Source organism: Pangasianodon hypophthalmus, chromosome 29 (genome assembly GCF_027358585.1).
Source record: "Pangasianodon hypophthalmus isolate fPanHyp1 chromosome 29, fPanHyp1.pri, whole genome shotgun sequence".
Lineage (NCBI taxonomy): Eukaryota > Metazoa > Chordata > Actinopteri > Siluriformes > Pangasiidae > Pangasianodon > Pangasianodon hypophthalmus.
Window position 1 is genome coordinate 652,501 of NC_069738.1, and position 18,440 is coordinate 670,940.

Below are 18,440 nucleotides of genomic sequence, written 5' to 3' on the forward strand. Positions count from 1 at the left end.
AAGTACATATCCCACACACACACACACACACACACACACACACACAGGGTTATTTTATCGAGTGTGGTGTGAAGTTATGGACTTATTAAAGCTCTAAACTCGCTGTAACGCTGCTGCAGTTTTATTTTGGTTTCGGATGACAAGCTTAGCCACAGGTGCTAGCTGTTTTTAGCATTTAGCATTTTAGCAAGATGACAACTTTCAACGACTTTTTGTCGACGCAAACGATATTTTCTCCCACATTAGCATGCCACGTTTGATTTTTAGCAAACGCTTGATTTTCGTGTTGCAAAAGAAAAGCGGGAAATTTATCTAAATTAGTTAAATGCGTCATTTCGGAAAATGCAGCTAGCATTTCCCACCCGTATTCAGGCAAGTCCTTCATACCCTGCAGGGATTGGCTGCTCTTTAACCCAAACAGTCCTCTGATTGGCTAGTTGTACCTCCACGGTTAAAGCAGACGCGATACTACTGGCTAATGGTCTCTTAGGAGGCGGGACCTGCCGGAACCTGGCTAGGAACAATAACACCGACTTGTTTACAACTTAGCTTAGCAGGCATTAGCCAGTTATTATGCTGCAGTATGTTCTTATAAAAACAATACGTGCTAAAAATTCAGAAAAATTCAGTAACAGTAGTTTCATATGTAGCTCTTAAATTCTAAAGTTTTAAACGATCTATTTTATAGACTTAGCAAGAATAACATTGTCTAGTGTAGTGTCAGAGTTACAGATACAAATAATTATTCGATTCTTCTGTCTTTATGATTCGATTCGTCTGTGTTTACGATTCGATTCGTCTGTGTTTACGATTCGATTCGTCTGTGTTTACGATTCGATTCGTCTGTGTTTACGATTCGTCTGTCTTTACGATTCGTCTGTCTTTGCGATTCGATTCGTCTGTGTTTACGATTCAATTTGTCTGTGTTTACGATTCGATTCGTCTGTTTTTACGATTCGATTCGTCTGTCTTTACGATTCAATTTGTCTGTGTTTACGATTCGATTCGTCTGTCTTTACGATTCGATTCGTCTGTCTTTACGATTCGATTTGTCTGTCTTTGCGATTCGATTCGTCTGTCTTTACGATTCGATTCGTCTGTCTTTACGATTCGATTCGTCTGTCTTTACGATTCGTTTGTCTTTACGATTCGTCTGTCTTTGCGATTCGATTCGTCTGTCTTTGCGATTCGATTCGTCTGTGTTTACGATTCGATTCGTCTGTCTTTGCGATTCGATTCGTCTGTCTTTGCGATTCGATTCGTCTGTCTTTACGATTCGATTCGTCTGTCTTTTCTATTCGATTCGTCTGTCTTTGCGATTCGTTTGTCTTTACGATTCGTCTGTCTTTACAATTCGATTCGTCTGTCTTTACAATTCGATTCGTCTGTCTTTACAATTGGATAAGACTGCTGTTATGGTGCAAAACGACGCCTTACAATTTGATATGTCTCATTACATTACAACGTTACGGTAAAATGTGACTAATTAAATTCGACACGACTGTTGTCACAGTAATATACGACTCGTAAGATTTATATAATTGCTATCATTATTTACATAAAACTAGCTTTTCTAATGGTCAGATGCTGTGCTGTATGTATTATGTATATATATATATAATTTCTTTTGAAGTCCTTTGTCCTTTGTTGCAGTTTTTTCTCTTTCAGCACATGTGATTTCTGCAGGTCTTTGTGGACGTGCAGGTGGACTTACATCTTGTATATCTTTTCTGTTTTAGAGTTTAATGGAAGACTTTAAAAATACAGAAGATCAGAGTACTCCGGTTTCTCATGAGGTATGGCACATTATGCTTTAACATGGGCAGAACAAAAACTAGACTGTTTAAGGTGTTTAGTGTCCAGGCTTGGGCATACTGACATACTGAGTCTAGCTAATACGGAATGCTGTTTATACTGAATGTGTCTTGTCTTGTTTCAGGACACAAAACAGATACTTAAAGGTAAATACTTCACTTATGTGATTAGTTTCATAGAAACTATGACGTACGTATGCTAACTGACATACTGACTTCGAGTTGCTTTTAGTTGAACAGGTATCAAAAGAATAAAATTATGTTTTTTGGTCTTTTGTTTGGTGTTCCAATCAGAGTCGACCACATCTGCCCCCTTCAACTGCGTGACACTGCGCTCTAGTTCCACTCCATCCTTGTCCCCTTATCCTGCTCCTGGGGCCCTATAGTGCTCCCTGCAAGTGATAATAATAATGCAAAGCAAACCACTGTGGCAAATGGACAGGTGCCCCCTGCAGTGTCTGTGTGGCACATGTCCCGTGAAGTGCCACCTCGTTTCCGTAACCATCAGGAGCCTAAAATTCTGCTGAAGAGAGGCCAGTCTCTAGATGGAATTTCACCATTCCTCCACACAGGGGATCAGTCGAATGCAAACACTACACAACGCTCAGGTGGGCTAATACGTTATTACACACACCTTCATTACTATTCACCAAAATACATCCTTATTTGCCCTTCTTCAGCTTTCATGTACCAGTGAGGGATTTAGAGTAATTAAACCCAGATACCGCTTCTGTATAGCTAGATTCAGCACTGTTTCAAGACTGTTTTATTGTTCTTTTTTCTAGATCCTAATGTAGAACTTTCTTCTTCACTTTCCTTACTGTCTTTAGCGTCTTTAACTTATGCAAATTCCACATGCGGCCCCGGCTCCGGAGCACCGCTGCTGTCTCAGGGAATGGATAAGATTGTAGTGGACGGCTCTGACCTGCAGGCATGGCCCAGTATTGTGGACAGCAGAAGGCAGAACGAGTCCCTAAGCAAAGCTTCATGGGAATGCAAACAAGGCATGCAAAAGAACAAGACAGAACAGGTGGAGCTCGGCGTCACTGCAGATGGAAGCAACTCAGAGTCAGTCTCCCCTTCCTCCTGTGAAACTGCCTTGAATTCGGCAGATGGAGAAAGCATGCAGCAGAAGATACAACGCCAGGATGGAGGCCAATTTGAGGACAACAGGGTGGAAAAAGAAGTAGGACCAAAACAAGCAGAAACTGATATTGCTGATGACTGCAAAGGGTTAAATGAGGCAGTACAACTTCCTACTTTCAGTTCAAATCTAGAAGCCTTAAATCCTGATACATGTCATAGTAGGGGAAGTGGAGAACTGCTGGAGACTGGAGAAATGTGGGGAACATCTGGGGAACGCCAAGTGGGATGGAAAGTCACTGGAAATGATGGAGTCAGCCATGAGGTATCGCAGACAGTCTGGGATGAAGAAAGAAGTGGTCTAAAAAAGCAGGCAGCTACAATTAAGCGGAGTGACGTGCCAAAAGAAGGCATGAGCGGACTTGTAAAAGAAAGCTCTTCAGGTTGTTTACAAGACACTCAAATGATTGCAACCAACACAACAACAACAGATAGTGAGAAAAGGATGAATGAAAGAGAATGGGAGGGATCAGAGTGTGAGTCTGCTGGCCACGGAAGTAGTGAAGATGGGACTTGGTCTCTCAACAACTCCAGAGCTCAAGCCTCATGCACTGAAGTGACCTTACAGAGCATGCTCAGTCGAAGTGATCTGGATCCCAGAGTACTTTGTAACACTGGCTGGGGGCAGACCAAGATCAAGCAGAGCATAGCCTGGGATTTGGAGGTGGACAGTAGCTCTGAATCAGGTCGAGACTGGACTGGGCCTGCTCAGATTGATATAAACAGCCCCAGCTGTGCTCAGTGGTCCAGGGATTTACAGGGCCAGGTGAAGGGGGCCAGGAGCCAGGGGGCATGGAGCAAAGGGGGTCAAAGTGAGGAGAAAATAGATAGTAAACAGGGCGCTCTACTGACAGGGAGAGGAAACAGCTGGGTGGAGGCTGTTGAGGATGAGCAGGTAGGAAGGTGGGATGGGAATAGGAGAGATGGTGGGCAGCGGAGAGAAGGGGACAGGGGCAGTTGGGGCTTAGGAGACACTCAGTGGGGGGAAAACAAGGGTAGAGCTGGACAAGGTGAGAAATCATGGGCTGACTCTGAGAATGAGGGATGGAGAAGCAAACAGCACCAGGGATGGGGGGACAACCACCAACCGCAACATATACCAAACAATCAGACAGCACTGAAAGGCCCAAATCAGCAGCAACTGCAGCAATCTCAGTCCCAACTTACTCAACCAAGAGGCTCACAGGAGTCCAGGGATCCACCCGCAGGCCCAGTGGCACTGAACCAAAGCTCAGGATGGAAGCCCGGTCCAATCCCACACACGTCTTCAGCCACTGAGCCAAGTGGTTGGGAAGAGCCCTCACCCCAGTCCATTAGCAGGAAGATGGAGATTGACGATGGTACATCGGCCTGGGGTGACCCTGCTCACTATGACAACAGGAGTGTCAACATGTGGGACAAGAGCAACCTGCAGCAGAGGGGTCAGCCATCTCAACAACAGCATGAGTCCATGCCAGCCACCATCCTGCCCAGCAGAGACAAAAACACAGGTTGGGAGTGAATTGAATGTAGTTTGTAAGGATGCACAGATAGGAGCATTTCTGTGGGAGTGTAGTACAACAACATGTTTCATATTGTAATAGGGTGGTAATCTTTTGTAATATTGTTATGCTGTATCTCACTTAAGTTATTTGGTTCCCCTAACATCTTCAGCGTGGGAACGGAGTGCTGGTGCTTCTGAACAGGTCATGGACAACAGCACAGCAGGCTGGGGGAAGGCCTTTGATGCTCCCTCAGGCTGGAGGGATCCAGAGGAATCTGGGAAGGGGACAGGATGGGGCGGCTCCCGCTCCAATCCAGCCAAGACTGGTAAGAATGTCTTTCTAGGCCAAAACCTACTCCATGAGATCTACCCTTTTTGTCCCTGAAAGTTTACCATGCTGTAAAATTCAGTTGTTTTAGTACCAACCCTGCTTCTGTTGATCTATCACCCTGATGATCTGAGCTCTAAGCCAATCCAGTCTTGCTTTTGGAGATATTTCGTCCTGAAGTGATTTAGCTCTAGCACTACTGTTGAAGATCTCCCAATCTAAGTGGTTGATCACTGAATTGCTAGCTTTTAATTCCTACACTGCTCTTGGAGGTCTACCATTCTGTTTAGTTCCTACACCAATATAACACATTGGTAATGTCCTATGCTACTGATCCAGCTGTTTTCCATGAGTTGGACTGGACACTCTGGTTTAGACTACAACTTGTGTCTGGATCTCCAAGTACAGCTTGAGTTTTGCACAAGCTATGTGCTTATTTTCCCACAGGTTCAAAGGCTATGCAAGATGGCTGGGGTGATGAAGGTTTAAACACTTCACGCCATTCCAGTTGGGAGGAGGAAGATAGTGGTTCTGGCATGTGGGGTAACAGGTCTCAGGACAACACTTCTTCCTTTTCCTCTGGGGGTTGGAACCAAGGTCAGGGTGGCAGGAGAACCGGAGCAAAGGTACATAGGGGTCTTGATAAAGCTCTCGCACTGAATTGAGCTAGTGGGCTCTAGTTTCTAGCTGATTTTGTCTACCATCGTATTTTAACTGTTGGTCTGTTTTCTCTCAGGGTCCTCTGAAAGGAAACGGTGGGGGTTCCTGGACAGGTTCAATAACTCGGCAGTTGTCAAACATGGGAATCACGGTAACTCACAATTGAGTGATATGGCATCAGAGTTTAATTCTAACGCAAACTAAGTGTTTATTTACTGAATGTAAAGTGTGCACAGGAATTTGACTTGGCAAGAACATGCAACACATACGTACATCATATAACATTACTGTAGCGTAGAATACCAACATGCAGCTAACATAATTATCAAACCTAACTGCATTTCATTGGCTCTGTACTCATATTCTGCACAAAGACAATAAAGTTGAATCTAATCTAATCTAATCTAAAATACTGGTTTGGATCAGGACGAAGAACCTGTGTCAGCATCAGACAGGAGCAGGAGAGGGATGAGTGACTTTAATGGGGAGATGAGGAGGGGAGGAAGAGGAGGAGGAAGCTTTCGCTCACACGGCTCCAAGGAACCTGGCACGGTAGGACCCTACTCTGAAACGGTGTATAGATATAGTGTATATAAATGGTGTGTAAGTATAAATACAATACGATTTTGGTTACGATGTCAAGAAGAAAGCAAATTTTTTAAATGAGCAATAATGTTACACAGCTACAGTCCCCTCTGAAAGTATTGGAATGGCAAGACCTTTTTGTTTTTACTTTACACTGAACACATTTGGGTTTGAGATCAAAAGATGAATATGAGACGATAGATCAGGATTTCAGCTTTCATTTCCTGATATTTGCATCTAGACATGTTAAACAACTTATAACATGGCACCTTTGGTGGCAGACCACCAAGCTTTTAGGTGAGAAAGTAAATAACACTTAATATTTGTTTGCAATAACTGCATTAAGCTGGTGACCCACTGACATCACCAAACTGCTGCATTCTTCTTTTGTGCTGCTTTTCCAGGCTTGTAGCGCAGCTTCTTTCAGTTGGTGTTAGTTTTGGGGGGTTTCTCCATTTAGTCTCCTCTTCAGGAGGTGAAATGCTGCTCAGTTGGGTTAAGGTCTGCTGATGCACTTGGCCAGTCTAAAACCTTCCACTTTTCCCCTGATAAAGTGCTTTGTTGTGTTGCAGTGTGTTTTGGGTCGTTGTCTTGCTGCATGATGAAGTTCCTCCCAATTAGATTGGATGCAGTTCTCTGTAAATTAGCAGACAGAATGTTTCTGTAGGTTTCTGCATTCATTCTGCTGCTAAATCATGAGCTCCATCATCAGTAAAGATTAGTGAGTCTGTTCCAGAAGCAGCCATGCAAGCCCAAGCCATGACACTACCTCCACCATGCTTCACCCATGAGCTCATGTGTTTTGGATCATGAGCAGATCCTTTCTTTCTCCACACTTTGGTCTTTCCATCACTTTGGTAGAGATTCATCTCGGTTCCAGATCTTTTGTGGAGCATCTCTGTATTTCTCTGTGAATTCCAATCTGGTCTTCTGATTCTTACTGCTGATGAGAGGTTTGCATCTTGTGGTTTAGCTTCTAAATTTCTGCTCTCGACATCGTCTTCAAACTGTGGATTGTGGTACCTTCACCCTGCCCTGTGGAGGTTGTTGGTGATGTCACTGTTGTTTTTGGGTTTTTCTTCACAGCTCTCACAATGTTTCTGTCATCATCTGCTGTTGTTTTCCTCATCCGACCTGTTTCATGTCTGGTTGTTAGTACAATGGCTTGCTTTTCTCCCATAGACAGCTCTCTGGTTTTCATGTTGGTTTATCCTTTTTAACAACAAATGCAGTCTTCACAGGTGAAACCCAGGGATCAAACCAAGAGTAGATATTCAGAGCTATTAATCGTTTAAACAATCAATCTAACAGGACACACCTGGGCAACAAGAAACACCTGCTAGTCACATGTTCCAGTATTTTTGATCACTTGAAAAACCGGTGGGTTCAAACAAAAGGTGCCATGTGCTGAGTTGTTTAACACGTTTAGATGTAAATATCAGGAAATGAAAGCTGAAATTCTGGAGTTGTGATATGGGGACTGTATGTTTTATAGTGTCTGCTGACCACTGCATAATACTGCAGTAAAACATATCCTAACATTGTTTGCTGATCTGAGGCGGTGTTGTTTAATATCACACACTCTTATCATTTTTATAGACAGGTGTGTTTAATACCAGTGGTGTTGCACATTTAAGAGGAATGCATCAGCCGGGTGTGCATCACATAAATCCTTCCCCTGGAGTACGAGCACAAGTGCCTCAGCAGTTCCTCCCTCCTCAGGTAAGTCAAAGAAATGTTCTCATTTCATCAGCTGTCAAAAGTTAATGCAACATTTTCTTACTGAAAATGTACAAAAAACAATAACGAAAACATTGACAGAAGATATAAGAACAAACTTGAATGGCGGTGTCTTGTTTGAGTAATATAATTGATATGGTTATATAAATTATTAAGCGTTTTTGGGTTCTACTGTATAATTATCTTTCATATAGCACCAGATTATAGCGTATTGTGTAACTGCTCTTCCTGGCTCCTGGAACAGTGTGTGTGTGTGTGTGTGTGTGTGTTATTGTCTGTGTAGGTTTCGGGGTCCGTTCTGAATCCGATGTTCCCCCCACAGCTCTCCCCTCAGCACTTAGCCATGCTCAGTGGGATACACCCCCACATGCAGCAGGTCCAGCTGGTAAATATATTCTTTATCAGCGCTTTAATCTTTAATCTGCGCTCGATGTGTTTGTCGTGCTCTCTCTGAAAATATATTGCAGAGCTTTTATTCATTGACCACTATATAAGTCAAATAAATGAATGTTGTCTCTGTATCTCGTACTTCATCTTGCTCTTGTTTTTAGGCTTATCAGCTTATCCTGCAACAGCAGCAGCAGCAGCAGCATCATCATTTCCTGTCTCACAGGAAGTTCCCCCATCCTCCTCCTCCTCCTCTGCTTCAGCATCAGGACCCACAGCAGGTACTCAGACAAAACAGAAATATTAAATCCACTGACTGTTACAGCCGGGATTCTGACATCACACTGCTGTACACACTGCACTTTCTGATTAATCCTGTCACAATAACATAGGATTCATTTAACGTACCTGAAAAAGTGTGGACATGAGAAATAGAGAGTGGAAATACACGTCTCTCTCTCTCTCTCTCTCTCCCTCTCTCTCTCTCTCTCTCTCTCTCTCTGTCTGTAGTTGGCCCGCATCATGGCTGTTCTTCAGCAGCGCCCCAAAACCCCCACATCCTTCCCGGGTGAGTCGGAGCGCAGTACCACACACTGGGCCTCACTTATGAAGCTAGATATGAACTGATTTATTTATTAATTGTTTATAAAATTAACGTATTTGTTTAGTAATTTATTTATATGTTTGGTACTCATGAATATCTTGTAAACTCACAAAAACCTTACTCAGTCCCCCGAGTGTGTGTTAGCATACACATAAGAAGGCGAACTAATGTAAACTAACTGCAGACCAACGTTAGTGTGCAGGGATTACTGCACTTTTCTCTCTGGAATATTCTGTGGAGTTTAAACTGTTTGTGTTTATGACGCTTTTATCCAGAGCGACTGATAGAAGAGCTTTAGAGTCTCGATCAGAAACACATCCTCATGCTAGTGCACTCGCTCAGGGACTCAGAGCTCCGTCCACAACATTTACTCAAAACCAGTCGCTTTATTTTATTAAATTAAAGAACATAAAGTAAGAAAGCGAGCCGACACACACACCCATAAATGAAGATAAATAAAATAGAGGATGGGCCTAAGGAGGACGTAAGCCATAAACAAACGCCTGCTGATTGAAGATTTAGCGCTCACTTTTTATTAGTAATTTTATATATTAATAAATGTTTTTTTGGCACAGAAGTGAGTCAAAATAACTTCCACTTTTACCTTTCAGTCTTTACCCTGATCGTTCACTTCTTGCTCCCAGCTGTCTGTGCTCTTTACCTTTTATGGCGTTTTGTGGTCGTCACCTGTGTCAGGAACGCGCTCTGCACTTTAAGGCTGATCAACATACGCACACCAGTACGAAGAAAGTCCGCGTTTCCGAAACTTTTGTAAATCTGTCGGAAAATTGTAGTTCGGTTTGGCGTACGCAAACATTTACACACAACTTTACTAAAAATTGATAAATGAGAGCCAGTGTGAGCGCACACACACACACACACACACACACACACACACAGAGAACCAGGAATTGTTCTAGAATGCTCAAACAGGAAGTGGTTACTAATACATGTCCCCTGTTCCCCCGGCAGGCTTTGTGCCAGGGGTGGAGCCTGAGTCCGTGATTGGTGGAGCAAAAGAAGTGGGAGGAGCTCAGCCTCAGTTTAAATGGATGATGGAGGCAGGGCATCCACTTTGCCCCTCCCCTCCCGATCCCATAATGCTTAAGAATGGTATTATGACACACACCAACACACACACACACACACACACACACACACAAATAAACACTTGGATATTGTATGTAATCTCTGTGTGTGTGTGTGTGTGTGTGTGTGTGTGTGTGTGTGTGTAGGTCTCTTACCAGGTCCGGTGAAGCTCCGAGGCGACTCCTCGTATCCCCACTATGATCTGGTGGGGGTGGAGAATATGGGTGTGGCCTCTCCACATCTAACTGACAATTGGCATAGAACCCCTGGAGGCAAATTAGGCTCCACCCCTAGCACCCCCACCTGGCCACCAGGTATAACGCACACGCATAGTTATTTGTCTAAACAGGATGTTCTCACTCAGCTGCGTACACGTCTGACTGTGTGTGTGTGTGTGTGTGTGTGTGTGTGTGTGTCAGAGTTTCAGCCTGGTGTTCCCTGGAAAGGTGTTCAGAGCCCCGAGCCTGACCCGAACCCCTACAGTGGAATGCTGGGGGAGAACACACTCACTGATACTGAACACCACTTACTGCAGGATAACACAGGTACACACACACAGGTGAAGGGGGCGTGGCCTCCCACTCCTCACACCTAATGCTTTTACAGATTAAATAAATTAAATCTCAGTCTCTTTGTCAGAGATGAACACCGTACTGCCTTCACCTGGTGCCTGGCCTTACTGTGCCTCCGACACACACAACTCAGGTAACACGCGCGCACACACACACGCACACACATACCTGCGCGCGCACGCACACACACACACACACACACACACACAGTGTCCTGTAACACAAACACTGCTCTGATGTTTGTAGCTAAATTCCCTGCGCTGGCCACCAGCTGGCCTCCTGAGCCAATCGGACACAGGACCAATCGAAACAGCTCCCAGCTGCCCCGCCCCCCTCCGGGCCTGACCCATCAGAAACAGTCTCCGTGGTTAGGGGTGGGGCCTCACATGCCCAGAGGGTGGAGCTCAGAGAGGCAGAGTCAGGAGTCACCTTTTGGTACAGGTAACGTTTCACACTTCACTACAGCGGCTGTGATAATGAAGATGAACATTGGAGCTCAGTCATGTAGTTTCGTTTTTATGTTGTGGTGTTTCAGAGAGCTCATGGAGTGGTGGATCATCTACAGGAAGTTCATGGCTGCTGCTGCGCAACCTCACACCACAGGTAATGAAGAATGTGTGTGTCTGTGTATTTCATGGACTTAGCTTTGTTTTGATGAATTAGAAAAGCTGGAGTGTAAGACAAACCCAGCAACCATAGAGCGTTGATCTCTGGACACTATGTTATGTGTGAAAGTGGTGCAGAGAAGAAAAAATGGCTGGGTGGCTCCATGAGAGTTCAGGAGTGCTCCTGGGTGGCTCCTCAGTGCTGGGAGGAGATTCAGCAAGCTTCTTTAAGAGTTGTGTAGATAAACCAGTGCTTTTTATGATTGTGACTCTCGTGTCTCATGTGAGTTTTGATTCTCATGGTGGTGATGAACATGTGGTGAGTTGTGGTGTTGTTACAAGAGACCTGGAATCATGATCTTCCTCCATGAACACCAAGATCTGGGAGCTGGACACAAGTGGGGCTTGAAGGGTAGGTGCTGCAGAGGTAGGAGCCTCCTCACCCTAGAGAACCTGTGACTGGGGTGAAGGACCTTCCAGTATTTTCAAGAATTCCTCCAGATCTTCCACTACTCACATGATTTCTGCTCTGTGGGTGCTTCTCATGAATCTGTGATAGGTTCACAAGCACTGAGTCTGAGGGCAGGGCCTTCTTCAGCTGATTCTCACCTTCACAAACAGTGCCTTTTTGATCAGACCTGCGAGGGAGGAGGTTATGGTGGAGTCCTCAGTCAATGACCTGGTTCTGCCAGAGACTGATAGGTTCTTCCTAAGGCAGATTTGGAGCTGGTTTCTGGAGGCACCTGTGAGTACAGGATCCAGAGTTTAAATGTACCATGACTTCCCAGGTGCTTGATGGGTTTGTTCACTCAGGGTATGACGTTGGTGTCCAATTGATTCATGTCATTTAATCTCCAGGGGTCACATGGTTTGGATATGGACCACTGGCTGAAGAACACCTTTCTTACTCTGAAGCCTATCACAGAACCTTAGGTTCATAGGTGGACCACTGTTGGATGGGGTCCAAATGTTGGTTTAGCTGGGGCAGGGGTAAACGCATCCAGAAGTAATTTAACTGTCAGGCTTTCTGGATCCAGATGTACTCTTTTGTGGTCCATCAGGATTTCCTGCAAAGACAGTAGAAAGGACAGACACACGCTCAGTTTACTTTTTGGACGATTGACATAAACTCTCTCTACAGTCCACCAGGCAGGGACTAGCGGTGCTTCATTGGGCTTTGCAGGTTGGTAGGACCAGGACCTAATGCTTTGTTTGGGTTTGACTGTTCCTCGTCTAGGGGGAGAGGCACTGGAAGAATCAGGGTGATTCCAACCGCCAGTGGTCTTTCCTTATTTCATCAATCATCAACTCATTATGATACTATTTGTTTTACATTTTTAATTTATGCTTTAAACAAACAAGCACTTTCTCTGAAATGCACTTACACGTATGCATTCTGTGTTGTATGTTCCGTATGTCTGTCTGTGTGTGTGTGTGTGTGTGTGTGTGTGTGTGTGTAGATCGATAGCTCCACTCTAAAGACAATTTGCCTGCAGCATGGCCCACTGATGACCTTTAACCTCGGCTTGGCTCAGGGCAGCGCTTTGATTCGCTACTGCAGCCCGGACGAGGCGGCCAAGGCCCAGAGCGCACTGCACATGTATACCTCATCACCTTTAACCTTTGACCTTTAACCTACTTATCTGAACATCTCAGCAGCCTCAGTCTTCTCTTATTAGTACTAGATTATTATTCAGTGTATTAGTCTCTTATCTGTAAGAGATAATCAGTGTTAGACTGTAATGCTACATAATTAGCACTCTTATTAGTACTGGATTATTAATGCTAGATTATTAGTATTATGGTTTTACGTTAGAATAATTATATCATCGTCTCTCTGAAGGTGTGTCCTGGGTAACACCACCATCTTGGCCGAGTTTGTGAGCGAGGAGGACGTGGCCCGTCACTTCACACATTCCCAGAGCAGAGAGACAGACGGAGACGGAGAGACAGACAGAGAGGTGGAGAGTGAGACGGGTGGAGGAGGAGAGGCGAAGCTCGGCTGGGAGAACCTGGACGGAGCCGGACTCTCTCTGTTTAACCGGTGGAGCCACAGCCGAGAGGGTGGGGTCTGGGGAGGTGTGGCATCTGGTTACCACGGCAACAACCTATGGGGTTCTCCTCAGGTTGAGGACAGAGGACCTGGCTTGTTGCCAGGCAACCTATTAGGTGGTGGGACTGACACTTTGTGATGAGAGAGAGCTGAGTGATGATTTAAACACACACACACACACACACACACACACAGAGAGATGTAAGGTCAGAATGTTTCTGTATGAACACTGGACTGGGTTTTCTCTGTGTTCACACAGGCAGTGATTTTATCACCTCGCATCTCCTGATTCGCTGTTATTTAGCCGCCAGTCTGAGTTTGTGACTTGACTCTACTTACGGTTGCCATGGTTTCCCTGAAACACATACCCGTAATGCAGATTTATTCAAACAGCGAGTCTGAAGGAATTACAGGGGGTGTGGGTGAGAGGGGTGAGCGTCTCAGCCCTGACAAACATTACAGTTTTTGCGTAGCAGCTTCGCATTTTAACAGTGAATGCAAAATATGTCAAAAGTACAGTCGTCTTTTTCCCATAATAAAATAGCCAATGAGCCGATCGAAACGTGAATCCGGAATGATTGACAGGTGTGCGGGTGTTTTGCGTTTCCGCTTGAAAGATGCCCTGATGCGGCGCTCTCGCTTTCTGCCACAGTAAATGGAGATTTTTGAAATAAAATCTATCCATGTGTGTCTGACGTAACTATCGTTAAATAAGTATATAACGTCAGGTAAACATACGCATTAGAGAAGTTAGTGGAATATTTCAGCTGAAATTAGTCAAAAACGGCACAGTGATTTAAAGCGCTGTTTGATTCGCTCTCCTGCACTGTGGCTCCATCTACTGGAATATTTGTGCACGTGCACATCACGGTTTATGGCTCGTTAGCGAAGAGATGTAGAAAATGTGGTTTAGTCGTTCATTAAACACATTCTACTGAAAAAATCGCTCTTACTATGAGAAAGCATTACAGCTTTTATATTTATGCACAGAAAGCTTTATTAACAAAAATGTTTATTAACAATGAGGTTAAAAGAATTCGAAGTAATATAATTTCTTCTCAGAAACTGTTAGGACTGAGCCTCTGTAATGCTGAGTGCACAGAGAAATCCGTAACATTACGATACATTAAAACTCACTCATAGGAAATGTTTATTAAATCACATTAAATCACGTAAACTACAAAAATATTAATGAGAAGGACTTCAGGTACTGATGGCCTGACTTTCATATTTCACTACTGATGAATAATTCTGTTCTGTTCTGTTTTATTTGTTCACATATATCGTTTTATAGTTCCATAAAATTTGTCATACTTTTATTTACCGCTCGGTTAACTAGGCTCTAGGAAAACTCCGGAAGTCTGGAATTTAAAGGTACTTATTTTCACACCTAAATGTCTGGAAATTTAGTTTTAAAAAATAGTATAAATGTTACAAAGCACTAAACTAAGACATCCTCTGTACTGGCTTCACTTTTCATTATTGGTCTAATGACGGCTAATATTAATTAATTTACCTAACCCCGCCCACTTAACTCTACAGCAGTTGCTCCGCCTCTTGTCTCATTAAATCTGCACAACATCTGGCCGTTTTTTTTTTTTTTGTAATCACATCACTGCCAGTGTGAACACAACCCTCCGTTCTCACACTGCTTTACACCCGGTGTTTAGCCCCGCCCACTGCACTTAATCACTCTGATTAGTTTACACTGACTCCGCCCCCCTGAAGGTGTGACCCTCATCATCCTGACCAGTAGTTGTGAACGTGGTGTGCTTCATTTTGTGTGTGTGTGTGTGTGTGTGTGTGTGTGTGTGTGTGTGTGTGTGTGTGTGTGTGTGTGAGAGAGAGAGCGAGAGAGAGGGCCTGCGTTTATAGTTAATATGCATGTGTGCACTTTACTGTCGTGTGTGTGGCTGCTTTACGAGAGTGTATGTTGTGACCTGTATGTACTATGTACTCTACACACTGCTGTTTTCTGCTACATGCTGTGTGTGTGTGTGTGTGTGTGTGTGTTTAGTGTACATTCATGTAGCCTTTTTTAATCTGCAATAAGAGCATTTTAAATACACAACTGTGTGACAGCATTTTTCTGTGGTTCACACATGTATTTAAACAGAGGTGATGTAACTGTTTATGTATATCTTTGTGTGTGTGTGTGTGTGTGTGTGTATCCTGTATGGAGTTTTTACAGAAGAGTTATTTAATAATAGACACACATACAGTGGTGTAATAAACACTGAGACTTTTGCTTGAAATTGTTCTGGTGTTGTGAGTCTATAATGAAACGTAGATGCACTGAAACGGAGAACACACACGTGCTGTATTTCCCCGTCTGTATCCTTCAGTTACGGCCTGAATGCCGCTGTCTTGTGCTCATGAAAAAGCGTAATGTTCACATTTTTACATCATGTACCTTTTTTTTTTTTACACTGTATTATTCTTACCAGCGTGCTGCTCATGAAGACAAAACGCATTTCAGGTCAGAGTCAGTGTGCTCCTGAGCACAAACACCTCCTAAGTCGTACACTATATGGACAAAAGTATTGGGACACCTGACCATCACACTCATATGTGCTTTTTGAACGTCCTATTCCAGATTTATTCCTGTGTGTTTGCTGTTATAATGAGCTCCACTCTTCTGGGAAGCTTTCCACTAGATGTTGGAGCGTGGCTGTGGGGATTTGTGATCATTCAGCTACAAGAGCATTAGTGAGGTCAGGCGCTGATGTTGGGATGTCGAGGAGGTCTGGGGTTCAGTCGGTGTTCCAGTTCATCCCAAAGGTGTTCAGTGGGGTTGAGGTCAGGGCTCTGTGCAGGACACTCGAGTTCTTCCACTCCAACCTTCACACACCATGTCTTCATGGAGCTCGCTTTGTGCACAGGGGCATTGTCATGCTGGAACAGGTTTGAGCCTCTTAGTTCCAGTGAAAGGAAACTGCAATACTACAGCAAAAAAAGACGTTCTATACAATTGTGTGCTTCCAACTTTGTGGCAACAGTTCGGGGAAGAATCACATATGGGTGTGATGGTCGGGGTGCACATACTTTTGGCCATATAGTGTATCTGCCCAGTGGCTGTGTGGTGCTCCTGTTCCACTGATGGACCAGGTGGAGGGGTGCCAATACTTTGTGCAGAGCACCAACTGGAATACAGTCAGTAATTACACACTGAAGATTTTTACTAATATAACCTTTATTTTCTGTGTTCATGAAAACAGGTCTATAAAGTTAGAAATATTTGAACCCATAGCAGATGAGAGTCTATTACAGTGTAGACTGCATGGAGAAAACAGGACATGGCTGAGGTATAAAAGTAGAGAAGCATCAGGAAGGAAGAAACCGGAGCATTACTGACCGTCACACACCAGAAGAGCACTGAGGAAAACCGCTCTCAAATGTACTTAAGCTCGATAGCACTAATACAGAGTAATTTACTCCAGAATTATTGGCACCCTTCAAGAAAATGTAGAAAATGATTGCGTGGACCATTTGAGCCGTAGTGTACAGCGTGAACTTAAACCTTCTACACCTCAGTCTTCAACAGGCTTGGGATGATTATCGATAGTATCAGGAATAGGCAAAAGATAACTCAAATCGGACGATTTAAACGTCTGTTCAAAGTCTACAAAAATAAAGTGTGTTGTGTTTTGTAATAGGTTTTCTTTTCACCTGTTTCTTATTCTATTAGCACCGTAATAACCTGCTGTCTGTTTCAGATCAGAGCAACACGACATCTTTCTGCTGAACAGATAAAGCCGTGAATGTCTCCACTCGCAAAACATGAACAGGGTTTAAATTAAGGAAGTGAAATGGCGTGTTGTGAAGTCACCTTGATAAACTATACACCACTACAATAAGTATCTGTAAGTATCAATCACATGCTCGTGTAGTGTGTATAATTAGGGGGCCAAGCACCAAAGGTGTAAATGCACCCTATTGTTATTCTGTTTTCTTCTTCTTCTCCTTCTGGCTCAGGTGTCTATAGCAGCCCATAGAACCATCTGGTAAAAAGTTGTGAAATGTGTCACACTGATTGCAGAGGGTCTGAGGAACATTCTGTCCAAATTTGGGCCAAGTGCTGCCAACGCTCTAGCGCCACCATCGGGTCAAATATGGGCCTAATTTGGAAGTACATTTATGGTCAGAACTTTTGAACCACGTGTCCAAAATTTATAAACCAGAAGGCATCACTGGATTAATTTGGACTTCCCACAATGCCAGATCCATGTAATTTCATATGAATCAACAAAAAGGGATTTTCCCGATGGAGCTTGTTATACTTCCTCACCAGTAATAATAAATAGGCATTGGCAACCTTGCAATAAAAAGGAAATATAAGAAAAAATAAAGGTCTACTTTTAAATAAATGACTAGTTTTAAGACAGAGTGTGAGGTTAGCACATAAGGGTGCTGAAGTACAGTACCCATCAGCCACTGCATGTCACATGACCACACCACATGTTCCACTGTTTCACAGAAGTACATCTTGTACAATTTCTGTGTTCTTTTAAACATATATGTAAAACACTCTTATCTTCTCACCTTGAAGGACAGCTGGAGGATCTTCTTCAAATGATAAACCTGTGAGTTCGTCGTGGACTGAGATACTCATGTTTGGAGATAAAGTCAACAGTTTCTTTATAGCTGTCAGGGTTCGTTCTCTATCATTAGTATTCATTTCCTCACTCTTTGAAATTCAGGCACTTGTAAATGAACTTACTGAAATACTGGAGCTGAAATGTGACACCTGCTGAAACGCAGACCTACAGTAGTGAGCGATGCATGCACAGGATGTTGCATAGAATCTCAAAGTTTTCTCAACCAATGGTGTGATTTTGGGGCAGGACTACCTGTAATAAACTGAGAATTTAGTGGTGTGCAATAAAGACTATAAAGTAAATGTTGCATATTTAATTATATAAGTAATTATAAAAATAATGACATAAATAAAAATATATATATTTGTGTTTATTTATTTCTCCCCAGCTATAGACAGTAAAGGCATTAGCAGAGATAAAGACAGTTTGGGTGAAATAAAGGAAGGTAACAGATTTCAGTAACTATTTATGATGAACTGTCAGATTTGGTGACCCTGCTGTATCTCTGTGACTCTGACTGACTATAAGAGATGTGTTTAGACCATGTTTATTATTATTATTATTATTATTACTATTAATATACATCATATATACTTTTTATAAAATAATATTATTAAGATAAACAATAGTAATAGTTAATAATCTTTTAATAAAATATTTTTTGTATAAATAACAACCACAATGTTAAAAAACACCAAAAAAGAATAAAAATCCTCAGTGGCAGTAAAGACACAGGAGCATGTGGGTGGAGTACACAGCGTTTAGTTAACAATCACAGT

At 43.2% G+C, this 18,440-nt stretch overlaps 1 protein-coding gene across 1 annotated transcript in view; it reads left to right on the top strand.

Moving 5' to 3' along the window:
- The window catches only part of LOC113547052 (trinucleotide repeat-containing gene 6B protein), a 16,923-nt gene extending 205 nt beyond the window's left edge, over positions 1-16,718 (top strand). The window contains 21 exon segments of the mRNA XM_026947240.3: positions 1,740-1,796; positions 1,940-1,961; positions 2,109-2,183; positions 2,186-2,422; positions 2,645-4,447; positions 4,611-4,766; positions 5,216-5,394; positions 5,505-5,579; positions 5,855-5,980; positions 7,613-7,735; positions 8,037-8,138; positions 8,305-8,421; positions 8,651-8,708; positions 9,717-9,857; positions 9,980-10,147; positions 10,253-10,378; positions 10,473-10,538; positions 10,652-10,846; positions 10,941-11,008; positions 12,471-12,610; positions 12,854-16,718. Coding sequence (XP_026803041.3) covers positions 1,746-1,796; positions 1,940-1,961; positions 2,109-2,183; positions 2,186-2,422; positions 2,645-4,447; positions 4,611-4,766; positions 5,216-5,394; positions 5,505-5,579; positions 5,855-5,980; positions 7,613-7,735; positions 8,037-8,138; positions 8,305-8,421; positions 8,651-8,708; positions 9,717-9,857; positions 9,980-10,147; positions 10,253-10,378; positions 10,473-10,538; positions 10,652-10,846; positions 10,941-11,008; positions 12,471-12,610; positions 12,854-13,202 — 4,377 coding nt within the window. The 5' untranslated portion in view covers positions 1,740-1,745 and the 3' untranslated portion in view covers positions 13,203-16,718.
- The last annotated feature ends 1,722 nt before the right edge of the window (positions 16,719-18,440 follow it).